This window comes from Eriocheir sinensis, chromosome 16 (assembly GCF_024679095.1).
Source record: "Eriocheir sinensis breed Jianghai 21 chromosome 16, ASM2467909v1, whole genome shotgun sequence".
Taxonomy (NCBI): Eukaryota; Metazoa; Arthropoda; class Malacostraca; order Decapoda; family Varunidae; genus Eriocheir; species Eriocheir sinensis.
The window spans coordinates 10,432,416-10,458,983 of record NC_066524.1 but is presented as its reverse complement, the minus strand read 5'-3'; the positions used below and the strand labels follow the sequence as shown (position 1 = coordinate 10,458,983).

At 43.0% G+C, this 26,568-nt stretch overlaps 2 protein-coding genes across 5 annotated transcripts in view; one reads left to right on the top strand and one right to left on the bottom strand.

The window, feature by feature from the left end:
- LOC126999272 (proteoglycan 4-like) overlaps positions 1-3,192 on the top strand; it is an 18,830-nt gene extending 15,638 nt beyond the window's left edge. For all 4 annotated transcript variants that reach the window (XM_050861673.1, XM_050861672.1, XM_050861671.1 and 1 more), the window contains one exon: positions 96-3,192. In XM_050861673.1, the coding sequence (XP_050717630.1) occupies positions 96-1,754 (1,659 nt within the window). In that variant the 3' untranslated portion in view covers positions 1,755-3,192. The remainder of the gene's footprint in view (positions 1-95) is intronic.
- LOC126999273 (elongation factor G, mitochondrial-like) lies at positions 1,798-26,568 on the bottom strand. Its single transcript, XM_050861674.1, has 15 exons — positions 26,406-26,568; positions 23,588-23,740; positions 21,812-21,944; positions 21,090-21,294; positions 19,836-19,952; positions 19,611-19,729; positions 17,205-17,397; positions 16,678-16,846; positions 16,367-16,513; positions 15,102-15,296; positions 11,178-11,330; positions 10,028-10,145; positions 6,656-6,775; positions 4,038-4,198; positions 1,798-3,837 (listed from the first exon to the last, which is right to left on the bottom strand). Exons 1-15 carry the CDS (start codon positions 26,472-26,474, stop codon positions 3,652-3,654), a joined length of 2,238 nt encoding a protein of 745 aa, XP_050717631.1. The 5' UTR covers positions 26,475-26,568; the 3' UTR covers positions 1,798-3,651.

Here is a 26,568-nt window from a genome sequence, read left to right as displayed (position 1 = left end):
AAAAGTCCTCTCACACATTCTAGCTGGCATTCACAAGGCCAGCACATGATCAGGCCATGGTGAATGACATACAAAACATTCCTTCACTCCAACAGATCAAGAGTCACCTGAGCTCAGCAAAAAAGACAAAACCCAAGAAGAAAGCAGCCAGCAAATCACAGGCTGCCACCAGTACTGAGAAGATGGTGCTGGAGGTGGACGAGAGTGAAGACGAGGTGGTGCTGAAGACGCCACCCAATGTCATCAAAAAGTACGTGAAGATGGGCTCCAAGTCCACCCCGAAAGTGACTCCAAAAGGCAAGGTCCTGACACTGAAGGGGAAAAGTGTAACACCGAAGGCCAAGAAGATGAAAATGGTACTTGGAGGGAAAACGACACCAAAGGGGAAGAATACAACACCCAAGGCCAAGAAGATAAAACTTTCTCCCCAGGGAGAAGATATAACGCTGGAATCAACTGAAAATATGACACCGAAAGCTAAGAAGACAAAACTCTCACCCAAAGGAGAGACCAAGACGCCCAAGGGGATGAAGAACACACCTAAACAAAAGAGCGTAGCAGAAGAGACATGGACAGCAACACCTATGGCTGAAAGTACCACTCCTGGGACTAAAAATGTGATGCTGAAATTAGGAAAAGCTACACCCAGCTCTGAGAAAAAGGCAGGAACAAAGAAAATTAAAAAAGCTACACCGAAGTTGAAGGAATTGCCGGCAACACCCAGAGAGGAAGAATTAGAAAGTGTAAAGATTCTCACCACGCCCAAGACCAAGAAAAAGAAGTTAAAAGAATTACCAGCTGATGACATGCATGCTACACCTTCCTTTGAAGTGGAAGAAATATCAACCATAGGAAAGCTCGCTACACCTAAAATCAAACAGAAAACACCCAAGAGTAAAAACAAAACACCCAAAATGAAAAATACACCCACACCCTTAGTTTTTGCACCCGAAGTTTTGGAGACACTCACCACACCCAAAAGCAAAGTCAAAACACCAAAGGTAAAAAAACATACACCCAAAATAAAAGAATCATCAGCAGAGGACACACAGGCAACACCCAGCTTGGAGACACTTGCCCTGGATGAAATAACTGCCGTAGAAACACTCGCCACACCCAAAACGAAAGTAAAAACACCCAAAGCGAAAAAGCAAACACCAAACGTCACCAGTACCTCAGAAAATCAAGACACTCCAGCCAGCAAGAAAAAGACTCCCAAGTTAAAGAGAACGGGTGACGTAGGTGAGAACAAGGAAAACAAGGGGGACTCAACACCCAAACCTAAAAAGACTGCTCCCACACCCACACCAGTGACCATACCCACCACACTAGAGAATGCTGAGGCCTTTTCTGAAGCCACACCAGGAAAGAAAAAGAAAGACAAAGCGAATCACACTCCTAAAACCACACCAGGAGGGAAGAGGAAGCAAGATGATGCGGCCCCAGTAATCGAAGCCACACCAGGCAAAAAGGAAATGGGAAACAGCAACATCACCCCAAAAAAGAGAAAACAAGGTGACGGAACCCCACTACTCAGAATTACCCCAGGCCAGAAGAAAAAAGCGACTCTTGCAACCCCAGTCCAGGCCATCACCACTTCCCCAAAGACTCCTAAAAAGGCAGTGACCCCATTTAAGACCACACCAGGCAAGAAGACCCCCAAAGTGACCCCAGGCAAGAGGAAGACCATGCTAGAGGTTCTCCCTGACGGAAAGAGCCACGGGAAAAAACATAAGGTCCTCTCAGCAACATAATGTAATTTTTTTGTTTTAAATGGTTTGGTTATTTATTTAAATATTTTTTTTTACTTACCATTTTCTCTTTACTACCAACACCAGTCTGTCTTTTCAGTATAGATTATACGACTGAATGCCCAAATTTGGTTTGAAACAGATGGTAAATTTGACAGACTGAAAGGACCATGTTGCAACTTTTCACTGGTCTACACTGACCAAACTCTAGGGGTTAAAAGTGAGCATTATATCGGACAAGTTGTTGGCCTGGGTCATTTTAGTTGGCAATACTGAAGGAAGAAATGTTTTAGGGAGAGGGGAAAGTAAACATACTGTGTTTTGTCATAGCTCGTTGTTATTCCTGTGCTAAGTATAATGAAGAAAATAGTCATGTTTGCAAATGTGTTACCTGGGCAGGGCTGTTCACCGTACAAAGCTTTCGTTTACTGTATGGAATAAACAAACATTTCTCAGCCTTAGAAGTATTTATGTACATAGATTTAATTTACATTCATGGATGCCCAACTTTACATAGAACAGGTTGGAAACTTTTGCGTTGGACATGAGGTATGTTATCGCACATTCACCGAACAACAATTCAGACCATCTCTCAGTATATACATTCATTTGTACAAAGTCTACACCATTGTTGGAGGGAAAGGTGGGGGTTTGTCTCCTGCCAGGCCTAGATGATTTCCCCTAATCTGCAGTGGCATAGCTTGGGGGTGGAGGGGTGCATCAAGGAGGAAGGTAAAGTTGGCTGCATGCTATAGCTGCGAGTGGCCTTGGTGCTTATCGCCACTGCATTGGGCCTTGAGCTTGTGAGAAGAACCCATTACCCTGGGACACAGGGCCAGTGTGACATCAGGGTTAGCACAGTTATATTCCCAAGTTTCCCCAGGTACCCATTTATTGACCAGCCCAATGGTTTATGAATGCTGGGATTCAAACCCATGCCCAGTCATAGTTAGGCATGCTAAGCAGTGTATCAAGGAGGAAGGGTGGGCCAGTACCCATCTAACTTCCAAAATAACTTTACATTTGACCTATAGCACCAGCAGACTTTCTTGATGGGGGCTGCTGGTTGGCCTCAGCCCATTAGTGGCACAGGCAAATGTGTTATAATGTCGTCATCTTGCTTGGCTCATGCTGTCCCCTGGAACCCCATTTGTCCTCTATAGAGGGGTTTGCCAAAGTCTGGGTTGATAGGTGGTCATCAGGGCAGCAAGTCTTGGGCCACTCAGCGTTGACTGAAAATTGTCAGCATGTAGCAGCGCACGAAACTTGCACCTGGCTGAACACTGACCACTCGGCCATTCTCTGAGCATCTTCCCCTCTAGCCCCCCTCCTGCAGCTATGCCACCTACCAACTGGTAAGAATGTTAGGAGGCATGAACTTTACAACAGTGTATGGAAAAAAAAAAAATATATCATTAAAGAAATAAAGTTGAATTTGTTAGTTTCTGAATTTTCTTCCCATGAGTGTAATGCAAATATAAATGTATGAGTAGAGCTTTAGTGAATTCATGGGACAGGAGGAGGAGGGAGACAACAGCATGAGTCTATTGCTACTCCTGTCTTTGGCTAATGCCTAGCTTGGAAAGTGACAAAACGTAAGTACATAAATAAAACCATTCTTAACTTTGCTACTCCTGGCTTTGGTAATTATGTAGTTGGAAGTACCAAATAATTAAAGTGCATATATAAATACAACTTTTCCAACTTTGCCACTCTTGTCCTTGGTTAGTAACGCATGACTGGTGTGTCCACTAATGCATCTTTTTCAACTGTTGCCTCCCTCATGATGTCAATCTGAATCTGAAACTCCAATCACTATGACTGGAGGACTATTACAACTACAACAAATCCTACTACTACGAATAACAATAAAAAGACAAAGCTACAGTAACATCCACTCTTATCTCCTGCCCTTCTTCTTGGCGGCCACAGCAGGCTGTGTGAGAGCCTCATATTGGGCAATCAGGTCGTCCACAACCTCGCTGCGGGCTGGGGCATAACACGCATACTCCATTGCAAACTCCCCCTTGCCCTGGGTGGACGAACGCAGCTCTGTTGAGTAGCCAAACATGTTGTTCAGCGGGACCTGGATGGGGACGGGAAGGAAGGGAAGCATTAGGTTTGTCATCTAATCTCCTGTATTCTGTATTCCTGTCTTTCTTGTATTTTCTTCATGTGTTTTTCTTTTTTACTCTTACTTTTTTCTCCTTTCTCCTATCCATTTTTTTCTCCTTTCTTACTCATGCTTTTATCCTCTCTCTCTCTCTCACAAACACACACACACACCTGGGCGTATATGGTGAACCAGCCCTGGTTAGCGTCAGTGCCCGTGATGATGCCGTGCCGTTTGTTCATGTGGGACGTGACGGCGCCCTGGAACTCCTCTGGGGCGGTGATCTCCACGGACATGATGGGCTCCAGGATGGTCCACACCCCGTCCTCATAGGCTGCAGAGGAGGAAGATGACTGGTACAAACTCATGTTAACAATTTTTTCCTCAATTATGTAAGATTATCTTTCTATGCCAATACTAATGCGGAAGGCCAAGCAGTTACAGAACAACCTCAGACTGGCTGTAATAAACTTGTTAAATTTTCTTCATAATCATGACTGGAAAAAAATTGTTAAATTTTCTTCATAATCATGTTGTGTCCTTCCTGTCCCTGTGCTAATTAATGTAACAGATCAAACTGTTACAAAACTTCAGTATAGCTTACTGCTGAGGAGGAAGATAACCAGTATAATCTCGTTAAATTTTCATGTTACTTGATCTTCCTGTACCTATGCCAATTAATGAAAAGGACCAGGTAGTCACAAAACAACCTCAGACTACCTTGCTGTGGAGAAGGAAGGTGACTTGGTATAAACTGTCAAACTTTCCTCATGATTAGTTAAGTGACCTTCCTATACCAGTGCTAACCAATTTAACGGATCAAGTAGTCACAAAAACTTCAGAACAGCTTGCTGCTGAGGAGGAAGATGTCTGGTATCAATTCACATCAACAAATTTTGCCTGTAACTATGTAAAAATATCCTCAGACTAGCTTACTGCGGAGGAGGAAGATGACTGGTATAATCTCATAGTAAATTTCCCTGCAATTATGTTAAGGCTGCTTCCTGTACCTATGCTAATGTAACAGACCAACAAGTCACAAAACAACCTCAGACTATAGTCGGTTCCACCAGACCTGGCACAGATTTTCCTTCAGGGGTGGACTCGCAGACTTGGTATCATTGCATGAGTGATGGTACTGCGCACTCATTGGCCAATTCTTAACTTGTTCTGATGCGCATAAAATTGACTTTGTATTCCTACCAAAACCCTTTGTGAGCTGTACGGTAACAGATTGCACCGATAAAAATTATACTCCGGCTAGCTCAAACGTGCGGCTGTGACGTAGGCCTCTCGGGAATAAGCGGCAGTACACGTTGCCACGTTTTAACCCCACCTTGGTTGCCTGCTTCTCTCTCTCTCTCTCTTAATTTCGCCCTCACACATTCCTTTCTTCCTACTCCTCTCTCTTTCTCTTTCTTAATTCTGCCCTTGCACATTCCTTTCTTCTCTCTCTCTCTCTCTCTCTTAATTCCTCCCACACACATTCCTTTCTTCCTCCTTCTCTCTCTCTGTCTGGTCAAGGATGCCGACTGACCTGAGTGGAGTCACCTGACCTCTCCACCTGTGTGGATGGCAGGCGTGTCTGGGTGTTGGCCGGGAGCGTTACCACCGTGAGGATTTTAATGTTTTTTTTTTCATACTTATGTCAGCTTATTTTAACGTACATTCCTTCACGATATAATCTAAATATAATTGTGAAACCCCTTACCCATCCCAAAACGTAAGGGAAACTCAATAATAAGTATAGCATTTTTTTAGCAACACTGTAAAATATGTATGCCACGTTTCTTTGTATGCTTACAAATATCTTAACCATAAACTGTTCTTCCATACGTTATAATACAAAGATTAAATGTGTATGCATATTTGCTGATCATATTTGCCATGGTTTTACTTAAATTAGAACATTTCTACATCGCAGGCTGGGAGACACGCGGCAAGGCTGTACAAGGGATCCCATACACTTACTCAGCCCACAACCACACGTTTAGTGTAGCCAAGGTATAATGCAATAATATCTTCATTGATAAGTATGTGCCTTTTGAACTATTATAAATTAATCTGAAATGACAGTCATAACAAAACTAAGTCAGAACTGCATGTAAACGGACAGTGTCCAGCGAATGAAGCGAACTGCTGCTACTTTTTTACTACTACAAAACGCTAGGCTACAGTCTAATTAACTCATTTATCGTAAGATTTCTTGGTATATTTTTAGGCCTGGCTTAGTACTAACATAATGTGTAGTGATGCTACAGAGTCATAACGGAAACATTGGCCTAAGGCAAGAACCTTCTCATTTCTTTCATCGTCCTATCATTATTCCTGAAATGTTTCTAATGTTTGTGGGTGATAAACTAATGAATAACTATAATGAAGAGCGATTATAAGAATAACTATATTTATATACCAAAAGTGCTGATTTGAAGAGGTAACAGAGAGCAAGAGATAGTAGGCTATGTCATGGCAAACAAAATTGCCCCAGCTTAGATCAAGCAAACAACAGCCAATGAGCGGCGTGGAGACTGTCACTCAAGCAATAATGCCAAGTCCGCGAGTCCACCCCCGATCTGGTGGAACGGACTATAGTTTACTGCACCAGTGTGAGGATCCCCTTACAGCAGTACAGCAGTAGTCTTTGTGAATCCCAGTGACTTTGATCATGTTTTGTGGAGTCAACCTCTGCCTCTAATATGAAGCAGAGAATAAAGATTTTTTAGAGTTTTTTTTTTCAAGTGGTTGTAATGTTTTCTGGTGGTTTGTGGTGGTGTTCCATGGCCAGACTCACCCTGCTTCATGGCCCCCTGAGCTGCCAGGATAAAGGAGATCTCGTTGGAGTCCACCATGTGGCTGGAGCCGTCCTGAATCCGGAAGCGCACACCGGCGACCTTATGGCCCGTCAACATGCCTGATGGGTAAAGTCATGAGGTTACAGAGGTCAAAACGGCTTAAAGAGGTCATACTGGGTTAGAGTGATCTTTTTGTGGTGCTGGTGGTGGTAAAGATGATGATGATGATGATGTTACTACTACTACTATGTATTATAACTTAAAAACATAATAATTGTACTCAGCTGACCCAAAACATGAAGAAATTTTAGTAAAATATGGAAGGGCTATTGAGTGCCCAATCTCAAAAAGGCTTTGCCCAACACTCAACGGGTTAGATGTAACCAATTACCGCAACAAAGGTCCTATGCTCTTCCTAAATCGTCTACAGGGAGCTTCTCACCTAATTTGGCGTCAACTAAGGTAGAATTGACTATACTACTGTACTCATAGCTGGGTGTTATCGTGATAAGTTATCGCAATACTTTATTGCTGATAACAAAATCGGGTGATCAGTCCGCTACTTATTTAAATATATATCGGTATCTTCGTTACTTTTGTAACCAAACTAGAGATAATCGTTACTTTTTTCCGCCTCTCAGAAAAAAAGCATTGTCTCCTCCCTACTGCGCCTGGTGTTGTATGAAAAAACTTCAGGGTATGAAATATCTTCTGTGAAGAGATTTCATACTTAGATCATTAACATTAACACACAAGGTTATTTTTTTATGTTAGACTCAAAAATCAATATATCAGAGAAAAATCATTTAACTTTGCCCCCCAAAAGATTATTCACTGCCTCAAATTTGATATTCCATATTCGTTTGTGATCATGCCATGGTACTGAAGGCACCTGGTGTTTGTTATTTGGTGTCCCATCGTCAAAAGCTGGTGCTTTTGTTTACAAACACTGGTCTCTCGTGAACTACGCATGTTCAGACCAGCAAGCGTAGCCCTGTACAGTCTCACAAAGCTTTTTAACACAATAGTTGCTGGAAGGCTGAATCAGACATACAGTACCACCATCCTCGCTGTTTCTAGAACGACACTCTGTACATATAAATACAACTCGTAGCCGACTTTGAATCTCTCGAGAAACTAGTGGTTGGGTGACCTTGCTCACACGGGCTGAGGCGAGATTCACAGATATGCGTGCTTATATAAATAATATATATAAAATATAATATATAAATTATATAAATAATAAAATAAATATAAGGTCGCTACTTTGTGGATTTGCGCCTATCGCGGGGGTTCTGGAACCTAACCCCCGCGATAAACGAAGGATTACTGTACTATATTGATATTTCAAATAAAAAAAACATAGATGAATTCAAATTTTCATTATCTGTATTTTAGAAAACTTACAAAACCTGAAAACCACACGTTGACATGTACATATGGACGGTAATACTAGAAACGCTTGAACTGGTGTTGTGTTATTTGGCGTCCCCACCATCAAAGCTGTAGCTTTTCAGGTTTTGTAAGTTTTCTAAAATACAGATAATGAAAATTTGAATTCATCTGTTTTTTTTTATTTGAAATATCAATATAGTACAGTAATCCCTCGTTTATCGTGGGGGTTAGGTTCCAGAACCCCCCGAGATAGGCGAAAATCCAAGTAGCTGTTATATTTATTTTATTATTTATATAATTTATATATTATATTTTATATATATTATTTATATAAGCACGCATATCTGTGAATCTCGCCTCAGCCCGTGTGAACAAGGTAACCCAACCACTAATTTCTCGAGAGATTCAAAGTCAGCTACATTTCACGGGAAACTCATCGAAATTCTAGTCAGAAACTCAGTCACCAACATGTCAGTTACTCGTGTGGTTGGTAAGTTGTGGTCACAAGAAGAAGAGCGTATCGGCTGTTCGGTTCAGTAGCTCTCCACACGTTTATTCCAGTACCACAAAGAGTTCCACGAAACTAGATAGGCTTGAAGTAATCATTTTGAGCAAGTTTAGGACTTTAGTCTTGTTCAAGTGTAGTCATTGCCTCATCTTGTCTGGGTCCTCACCGCCAAGTTCTCGAGCATTTAACGGTAGCAAGCTGTAAGACACTCTCCCTTTGTCTCCGAGCTAACCACTGACGAACCAACAAATCCTACGGTCGCTGAGCCAATCAGTGCCCAGGATACAGAACACAGTGCTCTGGTTGGTTGCCTCCCATCCATCAGCCAATAGTGTGCCGTGTACGATCACACGTGGGCAAACTAGCTCAAGCAGAAGCGGCCGTAGCTGCATTTTACATATGTGCGAGTCTTTGTCTACTCATTTGCTGTGCGCTACGTATTTTATTTCAAATTAATATTATTTTAATATGTTCTTATTAATACTTTTTAATTTTTTTTATATTGTTTACAATTTTTTTAGGCTAGAAAATGCTTCTTTTACAGCAAAATAAGTAAAATAATAAATATATTAAAATACCTCTATACTGCAAAATTCCGTGATATAGCGAAAAATCCGTGATACGAAACTAAATATTTACAATTTTAAAATCCGCGATACAGCGAGACTGCGATAAGTGAACCGCGATATGGTGAGGGATTACTGTATTGTTTTCGCCTATCGGACTTATCGATAGCTAGTATCAGAATTGTGGATTTATATCGGCTATCGGTTATCACCTATATTTGTGTCTCCAGTTAACGAATATCAGTTATCATGGATAAGGTTTTCCATTATCAGTTATCGGTAATAAGGTTTTCTGTTATCGTGCCCACCAATGACTGTACTACTCCCACTACTACTACTACTACTAGAACGCTACACCAGCGGCAGAGCAGGGCCTGAAACCTCATCAACGGTAAACAGTAAACTACTGTCTCTCCCAACCAAGCTGAGATAATAATGAGAAGGAGGAGTGGAATAATGGGAGGGGAAAATGAGAGAATGTAATGAGGAAAAAGGAAAATAAGAAGAAAAAAATGAAAACCTAAAAATGAAAAAGAAAAAGTGAGGAAATGAAAAGGGTTATGGAAAACAATGAGGAAAAAAGTGGAAAAATGGAGAAACGGAAATGAGATGAGGAATAAGAAAAATGAGATGGAGAAGTGGAATAATGGGAGAAGGAAGAAACAGAATAACAGGAGATGGAAGAAGTGGAACAATGAGAAGGAAGAAACAGAATAACAGGAGATGGAAGAAGTGGAACAATGAGAAGGAAGAAACAGAATAACAGGAGATGGAAGAAGTGGAATACAGAGGAGGAGGAAACGAGAGTAAATGAGAAGGGGAAAAAAAAAAAAATAAAAAAAAAAAGATAAAGCTACACATCCCACCACCACCACCACCACTGCAACACACCAACAGCTCACCCTTGTTGCACATGTCCCTGAACCCTTTCTCGATGGCTGGGATGAACGGCTTCGGCACGCTGGTTCCCATCGTCTCGTCGGAGAACTCGAGCTGCGTGTTCTCCTCCGACGGCAGTGGCTGTTGTGTGGAGAGAAGAGGAAAGTGTGTGTTATGGAGGGAGAGAGGTGAGGCCAAGGGATGGACTGACTGATTGGGTTGTGTGACTATGGCCTTGCAAGAGAGAGGGAGAGGAGGAAAAGGAGGAGAAAGAAGAAGCAGGAGGGATGGAGGAAGGGAGGGAAATAGGAGCATAAATAGGAGGAGGCAGAGGAATGAAGAAAGGAGAAGAGATGGAGGGGGAGGAGGACGAGGAGAAGGCTGATTTACCTATGAGGGAAAAAAGAAAGGAAGGAAGGAAGGAGAGGTAAGGGAAGGGATGAAGGAGGAAGAGGAGGAGAAGGATAAGGCTGAGCTATCTGTGAGGGAGAGAAGGAAGGAAGGAAAGGGAGGTAAAGGTGCAAGAGGTTCGTCATAGAGGAAGCAGAAGGAGACGAAATACGTAAGATTAAATAAATTAACCTCAGTAGTTACTCACCCTTAAAAAGTCATTCACTGTCCTGCCCTTCCCTGCCCAATCTTTCCACCCTTCCCTTTCCTGTCCCTCCCAGCCTCTCCCTATCCAACATTGCCATTCTGCCCAACCTTTCCACCCTTCCCTTTCCTGTCCCTCCCAGCCTCTCCCTGTCCAACATTGCCATTCTGCCCAACCTTTCCACCCTTCCCTGCCCAACCTTTCCACCCTTCCTCTCCCTTCCCTGGCCAACCTTTCTCTGTCCTGTCTCTCCCTGCCCTTCCCTTTAGTGTCCCACCCAGCCTCTCCCTATCCAACATTGCCATCCTGCCCAACCTTTCCACCCTTCCCTGCCCTGCCTTTCCATACTCTTCCATTTCCAGCCAAGTATTGTCCTACCTTTCCTGACCTGCACCTCCTATCCTACTCTGTCCTGCCCTTCCATCTTGACCTGTTCTGTCCTGTCAAGATCTGCCCCACCCTACCATCCTGCCCTTTCCTTCTATCCTGCCAAGTTCTGCCCCTTCCTGCCCTACACTTAACTGCTTTGCCCCACCCTTTTGTCTTATCCTTCCCTGTCCAGCCCAGCCCCACCTCACCTCCAGCACCCCAATGACGTGGCCGTACTGCCCCGCCCCGCCACTCTGCTTCTTGTGCTTGTAGTCGAACTCCACCGGGGCGGTGAGAGTCTCCCGGAAGGACACCTTAGGCTTGCCCATCTCTACCTCGCAGTTGTACTCTCGCTGCATGCGCTGTGTTGGGGGGAAAAGGATACACAATGAGGGAGAGAAGTGCATATAAGGCCTCCTGTTTGTGGTGCCTTAATTACCTGTAGATCAGGCAAGAACAGGCAAGATGGCGCCTCTATAAACACTCGCCTGCACCAGAACGGGCTGGACCAACCATCAAGCCCCACCAGGAAGAAGCCTTGGGCCGACCATCAGGATCCACCGGGAAGAAGCCTATCGGCGCAATAGGCCACGACGTAAAAAAAAAAAAATAAATAAAAATAAAAATAAAATAAAATAAATAAATAAATAAATAAATAAAATAAAAATGTGATATGTATGATTTTGAGGCCCATATTCTTAGACATGGGAAGGAGATGCACAGTGCAGGTGAGGGTGCATGCAAGACCTGTTTGTGGTGCCTTCAATGCCTGTAGATATGTGAGGTAGCAGATGATTCTACCTGACCCTGCATGATTCTCAGGCCCATATTCTGGGACATGGGAAGGGGATACACACTGTAACGTTGCCAGATTGTTGTACTCAGCCTCTTATATTTACCAACTTCACACCCAAAAAACTGTCTCTTGGGCCTCAATAACGAGATTCCTCTATATTTATCGTTAACCCGGTAGCAGCGACGGGCCAAATTTGTGGCTTTACCGTGTAGCAGCGACGGGCCAAATTTGTGCCATGATATAAACCACTCAAAATAGATGATGCATAATCTGATCACAAATGCTTTGATATATATTTTGAAACGGTTTCTGTGAGTGATGATATTTTCTCATTTTTCTTGCTTAGAGGGACCATTAAGAAACATGATCCCCACAGCTACTGGATTAAAGTAGTTAATTCCTGATGTTTCTTGGCAATAGTTAGACGTCAGAAACTGGTAAACACTATGCTCTGAGTACGATAATCTGGCAACGGTGATACACAGTGAGGGTGAGAGTGCAAGCAAGGCCTCCTGTTTGTGGCGCCTTCTGTATTTGTAGATAAGCGAGGTAGCAACTGTTTCTACCTGACCCTGCTTGATTTTAAGGTCCATGTCTTCAGACATTTAACCTGGTAGCTGCGGGGATCATGTTTCTTAAAGGCCCCTCTAAGTGAGAAAAATGAGAAAAAACATCACTCACGCAAACCATTTCATAATATATATCAAAGCATTTGTGATAAGTTTAAGCATCATCTATTTTTGGGGGTTTATATCATGGCAAAAATTTGGCCTGTCGCTGCTACCGGGTTACACATCCACATTTGATAAGGCTTTTGTAGCAGTTGTGGGCATTTAACCAGGTAATAGCGGGGATCATGTTTCTTAATGGTCCCTCCAAGCAAGAAAAATAAGAAAACTCACCCCTCACACAAACCTTTTCATAATATATATCAAAGCATTTGTGATCAGTTTATGCATCATCTATTTTGGGGGGTTTATATCATGGCACAAATTTGGCCCGTCGCTGCTACACGGTAAAGACACAAATTTAGCCTGTCACTGCTACCGGGTTACACATTCATTTATGATAAGGCTTTTGTAGTAGTTGTGGGCATTTAACCTGGTAGCAGCGGGGATCATGTTTCTTAATGGTCCCTCAAAGCGAGAAAAATGAGAAAAAATCACCTCTCACACAAACCATTTCATAATATATATCAAAGCATTTGTGATTAGATTATGTATCATCTATTTTGGGGGGTTTATATCATGGCACAAATTTGGCCCATCGCTGCTACCGGGTTAATTTCCATGGGTAGTTTTATAAGCCTAGTGATAGAATGACAAGACTTAAGCACCATGAATGTGAAAACACTCTTGAAAACCAGACTGATCTCCTTTCTGGCCTTGGGAGATATTTGTTGTGAGAGTCGCAAGCATCTGACAATACGAACCAAGCTCTCAGCCACGAGTTCACCCAATTTTGATTTAGTTTGCCACGACAATTTACAAAAAGCACAAAACTGCAAACACCAAAGCAACACATAACTATGAGTGATAAGTTTCTTCATCAACAGCATCAGCAACCATTACCAGCCCCCTGTAGAACAAAGGCCCTTCTAACCCGGTAGCAGCGACGGGCCAAATATGTGCCATGATTTAAACCCCCCAAAATAGATGATACATTATCTGATCACAAATGCTTTGATATATATTATGAAATGGTTTGTGTGAGGGGTGATTTTTTCTCATTTTTCTCGCTTAGAGGGACCATTAAGAAACATGATCCCCGCTGCTACCGGGTTAAATGTCCTCCACCTCTCCTTGTCTGGTGTTAGTGTACTCCATCCTGCTCCAGCAAATGCTCTAACTTCACCTCCCAGCTGCTCCTCTGTCTGCCCTAACTTCTACTTCTGGGTTGCTACTCTGTAACTTTGGATGTTTGTCTGTTATCAGTTTAGTGCATGATATCACCAGCTCAAGTCTATTCTTCATTTTCAATCATCACTATCAACTACATCTTCAACTTTTGTCTGGTCTCTAATCTGTGATGCTCACTTCCTGTCTCTCCATGGTAAACCCAGCAACTTCTTCTCCTTTCCTCTTTGTGCATTTCTTAGCCCTCCCTCTAAATCCTTGTCTCTCCATGTTGTACCCAGCATCTTTCTCTCCATTCCTCTTTGTGCACTTTCTAGCTTTCCCTCTAGGTTCTTTGTGAGGCACCAAGCAGGGATGGTGTCTTGGTATCCTTAAAAACAAACCAATTCTTCCTCCTGTGTGGCACCTACTCATGGTGCTGGATAAGAAAGTTTTTACATGAGGAGGTCCAACCATATGATTTGTATTAACTCTTGCACAGTCTTAATCTTTTAACTCCTGTATTGTCTTAACCCGAGAACGTCGGCAGACCCTTTTCAGGGCTTTCATGAGTAGTGGCTGTGGTATGGTGGACCCTAAAAAGGGCTCACCATAAAACCCCTAATTCAAGCTAGTTGTAGGCGGTGGTGGCATAGAGCAACCCACCATATATGCCCTGGGTCATAGTGGTGGGTGAGTGATCTTGAGATGGGCTTTTTTTGTCATAGGTGGTGCTGTAAGATCATGGCAGACTGAATTAACTATCCACACAGTAATCACTTGTCAAATTCTCTAAAGTAGACAAAGAGTGACTCTAGGCTAGATGCCACGCGTCACGAGACTGTTTATTTTGTAACAAACACCACCCAAAAAGAATGGAGTTTGAGTGAAAGTAAATATTTTTAACAGCTTTATGGTTATGAGAGGAGTACCCTGATGTACGTTCCATGCTCTTTTCTTAGTCTCAAAATGCAGTGTAATTTTGCCGTTTCTTGGCCACTTCTCGGCTTTCCCATAGCCGAAGCCCACGGGTTAATGGCTTAACTCTTGTATTGTATTAAGGTAACTCATAACTCTGTCCTCCCTCTCAGCACCAAGTTTCCGAGTCACACGCCCAGAGTCGTTTCTCACATAACACTCATCATCTGCTTTGTGTCAGGTTTTTCCATGACTATTTGTCCATTGCTTCAGCCTCTCCAACCCTGCCAAACCCTCTTCAACACACTGCCTCCATGTCTTCCTTGATCTGCATGGTGGACAGCAACCTGGCACTCCCACCCACCTGAACAACTCTCCCCAAAGCATCACCATCCCCCCTCCTCTTCAAGTGACCATCCCAAACCACCTCAATTGAATCATGCTCAAACCACCTCAATCTCCACACCGTCAGCACTGTCCTCAGCTCATTGAATCATGCCCAAACCACCTCAACTGAATCATGCCCAAACCACCTCAATTTATGCACCCTTAGTACTGTATAAGCTCGTTCAATCGCTTCTCACCTGAGCGTAAATCTCCAGGTGCAGCTCCCCCATGCCTGACGCGATGGTCTCCTTGTTGTCTGAGTCCCAGTGGATGCGGTAGGTGGGGTCCTCGCGGGTGAAGCGGTTGACAGCCTTGCTGAAGGAGTCCAAGTCCTTCCCGTGCTTGGGCTTGATGGCCATGGAGATGACGGGGTCAGCCACAAACATGGACTCCTGTGGGGAGGAAGGGGGTGAGGTGTGGTGGTGGTGGTGGTGGTGGTGATGAGTGTTTATGATGATGGTGATGAATGTTAGTGAAGGTGGTGGTGGTGATGAGTGTTTATGATGATGGTGATGAATGTTAGTGAAGGTGGTGGTGGTGATGAGTGTTTATGATGATGGTGATGAATGTTAGTGATGGTGATGGTGATGGTGGTGGTGGTGGTGGTAGTAGTAGTGGTGATAAGATGAAGAAGAAAAAAAAGATGAAGAAGAAAAAAGATGAAGATGAAAAAGAAAAAGAAAAAGATGACAAAAAAAGATGAAGAATAAAAAGAGGAAGAAAATGAAGAAGAAAAGAGAATAAGAAGAGGAAGAAGAAGAAGAGATTAGATGGCAGACAATATAAAAGAGATGGAGGCAGTAAAATTATTCCCTATATAATACTAACATATACAATTACGATTCAATGAGTATTTGGTGGTGAATGGCTGACAATGATGGTGGTAAGAAATGTGGTTATGACTGAAGGACTACCTGGTGTTGAGAGGGTGGCTGTTGTGGTGATGATGGTGGTGATGACAGTGTTTGAGGGGGGAAATTTGTCGCTCCTGTTATTATTGAGTGTCGTTAGTGAAGCCCTTTTCCTTAACCCGGTAGCAGCGGGGATCATGTTTCTTAATGGACCTTCCAAGCGAGAAAAATGAGAAAAAATCACCCCTTACAAAAACCATTTCATAATATATATCAAAGCATTTGTGATCAGATTATGTATCATCTATTTTGGGGGGTTTATATCATGGCACAAATTTGGCCCATTGCTGCTACCGGGTTAAGATGTAAAAACACTCACCCTAATAAATATTGCCACAGTCACCCCTCACCCTTCCTCCCTTCCAGTCACCCTAATCTATCTTGCTACAATCACACCCACCCTCCTCCTCCTCCTCCTCCCTCTTCTTCCCACCCTAGCCTTCCTCCCCCTCCTCCTCACCCATCCTTGCCTTCCTTCCCCTCCTCCTTACCCATCCTCCCCACTTACCCTAGTCAACCTACCCTTCCCCTCCCTCCTCCTTCCCACCCACCATGGATATTGCCAGCTTGGGTTCGGTGGTGAAGGTGTCCCCCGAGGCACAATCGATGCCAAACAGAGCACAGATGTCCCCGGCGAAGACCTCTGGCACGTCCTCCATGTTGTTGCTGTGGAGCTGGACCAGGCGTGGCACTTTGACCTGCACCCGAGAGACAGTATTTACCTTAGTGACTGTTTACTGTTTGCCTCAGTGGTTGTTTGCCTTATTAAGCTGACAAGATGGAGTGCTTTCCCTTGACAGGCACCAATACAAAGAGAAATGTACAATAAATAAATAAATATCAAAATCAGTCCAAATCTCACCTTTTTCTTGGTGCGTGTGTTGTAGATGACCTCTCCCCTCCTGAGGCCGCCCTGGTACACCCTCACGTAGGTAAGCTGTCCATACTTGCCAGCCTCCAGCTTGAAGGCCAGGCCGACAAATGGGTGGCTCCTGTCTCGTGCCGAGTGCATCAACACCCTCTCCTCGTTCCTGCCGGGGAGGGGCAGGAGAGGTGAGTCAGAGCTCAACATCTTACAAAGCACATAAAGACATTACGATGGATGCTGCAACACACACTAGACTAAAAGCACACAGTTGTAAGTTATATCCCACCAGACCAGTGGCTACATGGAACACTTTGACTGAGAAAATTGTTCAGAGAATATAAATACTTTCAAGAAAAGATTGGATAAATTGTGGGAAGCATTGAAAGTCTTGTATGGTGACTTTACAGCTAACATCTTCAGAGACACCACCAACACGCCCAGAGCTGAGGAGTCCAATGAAAAGGAACTCTTATAGGGTCCTGCGCTAAGTAACTTTTTCTTCCCCCAGCTGCCTAACCTACCCCGTGGCATCCTGCAGCAGGGCATAGTTCTCCACCTCTGCAGGGTTGGGCAAGTAGCGCAGGACACAGTTGAGAAGAGGCTGGACACCTTTGTTCTTGAGGGCCGTCCCGACCAAGACTGGGGTGAAGGTGCGTGCCAGACAGGCCCTGCGTATCCCAGCGTGGAGCTCAGCGATGGTAGGGGTCTTCTCCTCTGTGGGTTAGGTCAGGCAGGTCAGGTTTGGTTGAGTTTGGTTTATTTAGGCTTTATAATAAAGACAGCTAGTGAATAAAATACAGCTAGATAAACAGATAAGAAAGACAGAGCTTGTGAAATAGATAGAAAGATGGAGCTAGTGAAACAGATAGAAAGGTAGAGCTAGTGAAACAGAAAGAAAGATGGAGCTAGTGAAACAAATATAAAGATGGAGCTAGTGAAACAGATAGAAAGATGGAGCTAGTGAAACAAATATAAAGATAGAGCTAGTGAAACAGATAGAAAGATAGAGCTAGTGAAACAGATAGAAAGATAGAGCTAGTGAAACAGATATAAAGATAGAGCTAGTGAAACAGATAGAAAGATAGAGCTAGTGAAACAGATAGAAAGATAGAGCTAGTGAAACAGATAGAAAGATAGAGCTAGTGAAACAGATAGAAAGATAGAGCTAGTGAAACAGATAGAAAGATAGAGCTAGTGAAACAGATAGAAAGATGGAGCTAGTGAAACAGATAGAAAGATAGAGCTAGTGAAACAGATAGAAAGATAGAGCTAGTGAAACAGATAGAAAGATAGAGCTAGTGAAACAGATAGAAAGATAGAGCTACTGAAACAGATAGAAAGATAGAGCTACTGAAACAGATAGAAAGATAGAGCTAGTGAAACAGATAGAAAGATGGAGCTAGTGAAACAGATAGAAAGATAGAGCTAGTGAAACAGATAGAAAGATGGAGCTAGTGAAACAGATAGAAAGATAGAGCTAGTGAGACAGATATAAAGATGGAGCTAGTGAAACAGATAGAAAGATGGAGCTAGTGAAACAGATAGAAAGATGGAGCTAGTGAAACAGATAGAAAGATAGAGCTAGTGAAACAGATAGAAAGATGGAGCTAGTGAAACATATAGAAGGATAAAGCTAGTGAAACAGATAGAAAGATAGAGCTAGTGAAACAGATAGAAAGATAGAGCTAGTGAAACAGATAGAAAGATAGAGCTAGTGAAACAGATAGAAAGATAGAGCTAGTGAAACAGATAGAAAGATGGAGCTAGTGAAACAGATATAAAGATAGAGCTAGTGAAACAGATATAAAGATAGAGCTAGTGAAACAGATAGAAAGATGGAGCTAGTGAAACAAATATAAAGATGGAGCTAGTGAAACAGATAGAAAGATAGAGCTAGTGAAACAGATATAAAGATGGAGCTAGTGAAACAGATAGAAAGATGGAGCTAATGAAACAGATAGAAAGATAGAGCTAGTGAGACAGATATAAAGATAGAGCTAGTGAAACAGATAGAAAGATAGAGCTAGTGAAACAGATAGAAAGATAGAGCTAGTGAAACAGATAGAAAGATAGAGCTAGTGAAACAGATAGAAAGATAGAGCTAGTGAAACAGATAGAAAGATGGAGCTAGTGAAACAAATATAAAGATGGAGCTAGTGAAACAGATAGAAAGATAGAGCTAGTGAAACAGATAGAAAGATAGAGCTAGTGAAACAGATAGAAAGATAGAGCTAATGAAACAGATATAAAGATAGAGCTAGTGAAACAGATAGAAAGATAGAGCTAGTGAAACAGATAGAAAGATGGAGCTAGTGAAACAAATATAAAGATGGAGCTAGTGAAACAGATAGAAAGATAGAGCTAGTGAAACAGATATAAAGATGGAGCTAGTGAAACAGATAGAAAGATGGAGCTAATGAAACAGATAGAAAGATAGAGCTAGTGAAACAGATAGAAAGATAGAGCTAGTGAAACAGATAGAAAGATAGAGCTAGTGAAACAGATAGAAAGATAGAGCTAGTGAAACAGATAGAAAGATGTAGCTAGTGAAACAGATAGAAAGATGGAGCTAGTGAAACAGATAGAAAGATAGAGCTAGTGAGACAGATATAAAGATAGAGCTAGTGAAACAGATAGAAAGAGACAGCTAGTGAAACATAGAAAAGGACAGCTGGTAAAACAGAAAGAGACAGCTAGTGAAAAAGTTAGAAAGAGACAGCTAGAGAAACATAGAAAAGGATAGAGCAGGTAAAACAGAAAGAGACAGCTAGTGAAATAGATAGAAAGAGACAGCTAGTGAAACATAGAAAAGGACAGAGCAGGTAAAACAAAAAGAGACAGCTAGTGAAAAAGATAGAAAGAGACAGGTAGTGAAATGGATAGAAAGATAGAGCTAGTTAAACACACACACACACACAGACACACACCTAAGAACATCTCGCCAATCGTGTCGTCAACATTGGACAAATGTTCTATCAGCTCGAGGCGCCTCTCCTCACTCTCGACGCGCATCTCCTTTGGTATCTCGTCCATACGGAGCTGTGTGCTGGAGGCAAGGGGCGGAAACACCGTTAATACCACCACCACCACCACCATCATCATCAGTTATCAGCATTGTCATCATCAGGTATCATCATGCTTAGGACCCTTACCCGAAGTCCCCCTCAAAATAGACTGCCTTCTGCTCCACCAGGTCCACCAGTCCTCGAGTCTCCCCCTCCAGCCCGATGGGGAGCTGGATGAAGGCTGCATGACGGTGGAGCTTGGACCTGACGGATAGAAAGATGAATAGATAGATAGGAAGACAAATTATATGGCTCAAGAAATATTTTTGTACCAATGAGTTTCAACTTGCCAGACAAATACATAAACTGGCAGATAGACAAATTAATGGATAGATAATTAAACTGATAGAGTGTATGGCTTTAGAAGCATTTCTGTACCAATAAGCTTCATTCTGCCAGAGATGGATATAAATAAACAGATAAATAGATAGATAGATATACAATTTATTGAGCTCAGTAAGTGCTTTTGCACCCATGAGCTTTATCTTGATGGGCATCTATAGATAGATAAAGATACACAGATAGATAAAGATAAATTAATAGTTTACTGACCATAAGACCAAAGTAACAGAGCTCAGACCTACTTGAGAGATAGATAGACAGAGATAGCAAAATAGACATATAGATAAATAGATATACATAAAGGGATACCTAAACAGATAGAAAGAGACAGCTATAGAAACAGATGGAAAAAGATGGACAAATAGTTATAAAATGAACTGGCTAGAGAAGAGGTTCTTAAACTTACTACCACGCCCCCTCTAGGAACAGGTCCTTCCTTGCACGCCAGCCTTGCATATAGAGACAAAATTCGCTCCAAGGTTTATTAACAATGGTAAGCCTAACCAGACTACAGACAACTAAAGTTACTTGAGGCGATAATTTTCCACTTTCATAAACTTCTCAACATTCACCCATGCTCTTGTTAAGATAATGACAAATACTCCAACAACAAAAATTCATTACTTTTCCTCCAGGGTTTGCACCCACCCCTGGAAATCAATAATGCCCCTTTATGGAGGTGTGCCCCCAGTTTAAGAACCACTGAGCTAGATGTAAGGAGATAGCTAAATATATAGAAAAAGACTGAGAGATACAGATACACAGACACAGCCATTATATAACCAGGCAGACAGAAAGATAGGTACGAACAAACAGAGAACATGATATACAAACTACATAGCCTGACAGAGAAAGAGAGCAAGGTAAGAGCTAACAGGGAAGAACATGATATACCCAGACAGAGAGACTGCAAGAGAAACAGAAAGACAGATAGAAAGAGACAGCTGGTTAAATGATACAGCCAGCCACCCAAGAAAACACTCACACCCACACACGCACCTCATCTGGTTCAGGACGCGGTAGGGGTTTGCTCCAAGGCGGTCCAGCTTGTTAATGAAGGCTAGGCAGGGCACGTTGTACCTCCGGATCTGCCTGTTGACAGTGAGGGTCTGCGACTGCACGCCCCCCACGGAACACAGCACCAGCACCGCCCCGTCCAGCACACGCAGTGCACGCTCCACCTCCACTGTGAAGTCAACATGCCCTGTGGAGGAGACGGTGGTGGTAGTGAAGGAACAAAAATGATGATGAAGATGATGCTGATAGAGATAATGATGACAAAAATAATGATAAATGATGATAATGTGGTGGTGGTGAGGGGGAGGAGGAAGAGGATAAAAATGATGATGATGATGATGATGATGGTGGTGGTGGTAATGCTGAAGATGAAGATAATGCTGATGATTACAGTAAAAATAACAATGATGATAATGATGGTAAAAAGGTGAAAAAGATGAAGGTAAAAATTATGATGGTGATGAAAATAAAGTTAATGACAATAATAATGATAAAAATGATAATAGTGGTGATGATGGTGAGTGGGGGGGAGGAGGAGGAAGTTGAAGAGGAGGAGAAAGGGAAACAGATGGAGGAAGAAGAAAAGGAAGAGGTATATAGATATCAGAGTGATGAAAATGGCATAGTATTATTATTAGTAGTAGTAGTTGCAGAAATAGCAGTAGTAATAGTAGTAGCAGAAGCAGTAGTAGTGTCTGCAGTACCTGGGGTGTCGATGATGTTGATGTTATGATCCTTCCACATGGTGTAGGTGGCGGCACTCTGTATGGTGATGCCACGCTGCCTCTCCAACTCCATGCTGTCCATCACCGCCCCCACGCCATCCTTGCCACGCACCTGTCACAGCAACAACACCAACAATAAGAATGAATACACTCTCTAACAACAACAGCATTTACCGACACTAAAAACTTTATATAACAACAATGATTACGGACTATAACAAATCTATAGGAACAACAATTACCGACTATAACATCTATAAAACAAAAAACAACACTATAATAACAACAACAATGACTACTGACACTAGCAACAACAAAAACAACAGCAATTACTGACTCTACAATAAACACAACATGACTGATTGCTGACTGTGTAACACCACCACCATCATCAACAACAACAATTACAGATTTTTAGCAACAACAATAATTAATGACTATAAAAACAACAGTGATTACCAACTCTAAACAACAACAACAATAATTACTGACTCTTTAACAACTCAACAATAACAACAACAACAACAACAACAACAGTTACCGACTTTGGTGTTACAGAAAATAAAATCAGACATCACAGGATGGCCCTTAATTAAAAAGTAAGAACATTGATGAAAAACTGATAGTATTAATGATGATGATAATGATGATAGAGGGAAATAAAATCAGTGGTCAGGACACGTACATAGGAGGGAGGACAACAGGTGGACAAAAAGTGACAGACAGACTGAGCAATGACTGACAGGCATAAAAAGTGACAGACTGGGGAATGACTGGCAATGTAAAAAGTGACAGACTGGGGAATGACTGGCAATGTAAAAAGTGACAGACTGGGGAATGACTGGCAATGTAAAAAGTGACAGACTGGGGAATGACTGGCAATGTAAAAAGTGACAGGCTGGGGAATGACTGGCAATGTAAAAAGTGACAGGCTGGGGAATGACTGGCAATGTAAAAAGTGACAGACTGGGGAATGACTGGCAATGTAAAAAGTGACAGACTGGGGAATGACTGGCAATGTAAAAAGTGACAGACTGGGGAATGACTGGCAATGTAAAAAGTGACAGACTGGGGAATGACTGGCAATGTAAAAAGTGACAGGCTGGGGAATGACTGGCAATGTAAAAAGTGACAGGCTGGGGAATGACTGGCAATGTAAAAAGTGACAGGCTGGGGAATGACTGGCAATGTAAAAAGTGACAGACTGGGGAATGACTGACAATGTAAAAAGTGTAATACTGGGAAATGATTGACAGGCATAAAAAGTGACAGGCTGGGGAATGACTAACAGGCATAAAGAGACCCAAAGGGAACCCACTCACCAGTTGTCACGATAAAATGAGGAAATTTACCAAACAACACCCAAACTAGAGGTATACACAAGACACTAACAACCTTGACATAAACATCTCCCTTAACATGACAAGATGATATTAACATGAGCAGCAACATTTCTTGACATAAACATAAACATCTCCCTTTGTGCCCCCCTCCCCCTTCTCCCCCATCACCTCAAGCATCTCCTATATCATCCTGTGTAGATGTGATCCTATAACATGATGACACAAACATACACATAAACATGACATGAAAATAATCATCTGCCCCTTTATGCCCTCCCTCCCCTTTCCCCTCACCTCAGGCATCTCCTCTATCCTCCCAGTGTAGATGTGCTCCCATAACAAGATAACACAAACATACACATAAATATGACAAAAATAAACACCTCATGGCAGCTCTTTATGCCCCCCTCACCTCATGCATCTCCTCTATCCTCCCAGTGTAGAAGAGGATGCGCTCCGTCAGCGTAGTCTTGCCCGAGTCTATGTGTGCCGAGATGCCGATGTTCCTGATCCTCTCCAGGGGCAGGCCTCCCGCGGCGGTGGAGTAGCACGCCGGGAGGGGCCACTGCAAGGAACAACAAGGGTAAGGGAAGGCAGAGGAAGGGAATATAAATAAGCAGCCTTCTTTCATCTTTAGCACAACAGGAGGGGCAAGGCAAGGAACAACAAGGGTAAGGGAAGGTAGAGGAAGGGTAGATAAATAAGCAGCCTTCTTTCATCTTTAGCACAACAGGAGGGGCAAGGCAAGGAACAACAAGGGTAAGGGAAGGCAGAGGAAGGATAGATAAATAAGCAGCCTTCTTTCATCTTTAGCACAACAGGAGGGGCAAGGCAAGGAACAAGAAGAGTAGAGGAAAGCAAAGGAAAGGTAAAAGTAAGGTTTGGGGCATATATACGCTACTACTGCGCATAGCTACAGTACTCATCTCCTTACCACTGGGCCCTCAGCCTGTGATAATAATAAAGTTAAGGGAAGGAAGAGGAAGGGTAGATAAATAAACAGCCTTCTTTCATCCCTAGAACATCTTGAGGGGCTAAAGCATGGAACAAGGGTAAAGGAAGGCAGAGGAAAGGCGGTGGCTGAATCGACAGAGTAACACCATCGCGTTCAGGAGGACGCGAGTTCAATCCCCGCCCGGTGCCACCAAGCTGGGATTTTTCAGCCACCGCCGAGTGGCTTAAAACTACCCACATGCTGTCCAGAAGACCACCTATCAACCCGGACTCTAGATTCTAGGATTAAAGATGAGCTCCGGGAGGGCAGCATGAGCCAATGCAAGATGGCGCCACTATAAACACTCGCCTGCGCCAGAACGGGCTGGGCCGACCATCAGGACCCACCGGGAAGAAGCCTTGGGCCGACCATCAGGCCCCACCGGGAAAAAGCCTACTGGCGCTATAGGCCGCGACGTAAAAAAAAAAATCCTTCTTTGGTCTCTAACACTGGGAGGGGCCACTGCAAGGGTTAGGTAAGGTGAAGTTTGGGGCATAATACTATCGCTGCACATGGCTACGGTACTCATCTACGTACCATTGGCCCCTCAGCCTGTGATAATAAGGGTAGGGAAGGCAGAGGAGGGGTAGGCAAATAAACTACTATTATTATTATTAGTAGTAGTACTTTATTATTATTACTTTGTCCAAAGCTGCCAAAACCCTGCTGTGGATCATTGCCATCATCATCATCTACAGCACAATTAGGCTTCACAAGAGACAGATTTTCCTATATGTTTTCACCCTCTGCCAATATGTCTTCATCTGGCTCCAATAAACCTCTGAAGAAACTATCTTCAGAAACACTTTCCTCAAGTACACCCATGGTCAAGAGCCATCAGCTGTTTCCAGGAGTGAAGGGGAATACTTGTGGCAAAACTGTCTTGCTCAGTTCAGCACAGGCTTACACACAGAGCCCTATTCTCCTGTGGTGCATTCACAGAATCCAGGGTTTGTGTCAACCTCGTACTGTACAGAGGATGTAGATTGTCTCTGGACTCTGTACTTACCACTGTCTAGAGAGGTTACTGTTACAGGAGGCAGTGTACCCATCTTGGCAGATTTGACCCTCTGCCTACCAAGAGGCACATCCATGAGCAGCACCCTCGTACTCACTGCCAGCGTTGATTGGTTCTAATTTTACCCGGTGCTGAACAACAATAGGGTTTGGGAATATGCCTCCAGCCCATCCCAGGTTACTGTTATCGTTGATGAGGTTTCAGGCCCCGGTCCGCCGCCGTAGCAGCGCTCCACAAGGCCACCAACATTATAACAGTAATATTAGAACCGAAAGTTGTCCTCAATTCTCATGTTTGTGAAGTGGTAGGATTTAGTGAATAAGTGTTCATCACCGCCCCCACGCCATCCTTGCCACGCACTACATCTATCACCAGAGGAACATGAACCATGTAAGAAAATTGTTGGTTGGGTGAAACCGTAAACTGTCCCTAGAAACTTTATATAACAACAATGATTACGGACTATAACAAATCTATAGGAACAACAATTACGGTACCGACTATAACAACTTAAGCGCGGCAGCAGCATGGCCCCCTGCAGGCACAAATAAGCCCGGTAAATTTGTAGCACTTCACCAGTTCAGAGTTAACGAACTTGCATTTCCGAGCAAACTAGTTTTTTCGGTAGTTTCTGCATTTTTTGAATGAATATGCGTGTCATTTCTATCGCAAATCAAGTTTTTTTACCCCCTCCAACCAAGAGACTTATGATTTGCGATAAATAATTTAGAGCTTATTCATTCAAAACATAACTAAATATTCCATAAAAAACTAGTTTCGTACAAAAATGTGCATTTAAAATTAACATAACCCTAACCTAACCTAAAACTAACCCTAACCTACTAACACTAACCTAACCTCTAACCTAACCTAACCTAACTAACCTAACGGCCTCCCTCCCTCCGTTATAAATGATTTCCGAGGGGTGTTTATGGGGATGAATTTATTCAGAATGCGGAGCTCTTTCTAATGGTCAGGGTAAGAAAAGCCATCTCTAGACTGGTGTACTCCTACAATAATACCATAAGCCCTTTCTAACACCTACACGCGTGCCCCAGACCTTGAAAACCCTGAGTAAGGTTAAATAAGGGCATGGAGAGGACCTGTGAGGAGTTACAACACAAGAATTACACGAGACCTCACATTTTGTTGCCCGAGCCTCGAAGCTTTTCACATGCAACACAAGGCTTTATTAATACGCTAAAGGGGTCACTGTACCTTCAAGGCGGCGCCCCATGCTGGCCTGAGCCTGGGCAGGGTGGCGGAGGCCCTGCAGAGGAGGAGCATGATGGCACTTCACTCCACGCGCCGGGGAGACAGACGATGCAGCAGGTTACGTCATGGTTTGGTCCTGGTCTTGGCTTCTCACTTTTTTTTTTAT

Bases quoted from the DNA above. Each gene is read 5' to 3' on its own strand.
- LOC126999273 (XM_050861674.1), bottom strand. From the start codon at position 26,474: ATGCTCCTCCTCTGCAGGGCCTCCGCCACCCTGCCCAGGCTCAGGCCA. The intron at 19,730-19,835 runs GTAAGGGTCCTA...CCTTGCCTCCAG, and splicing joins TATTTTGAGGGGGACTTCGG to CACACAGCTCCGTATGGACG. The intron at 16,847-17,204 runs GTAGGTTAGGCA...CCTCCCCGGCAG, and splicing joins CTGCTGCAGGATGCCACGGG to GAACGAGGAGAGGGTGTTGA.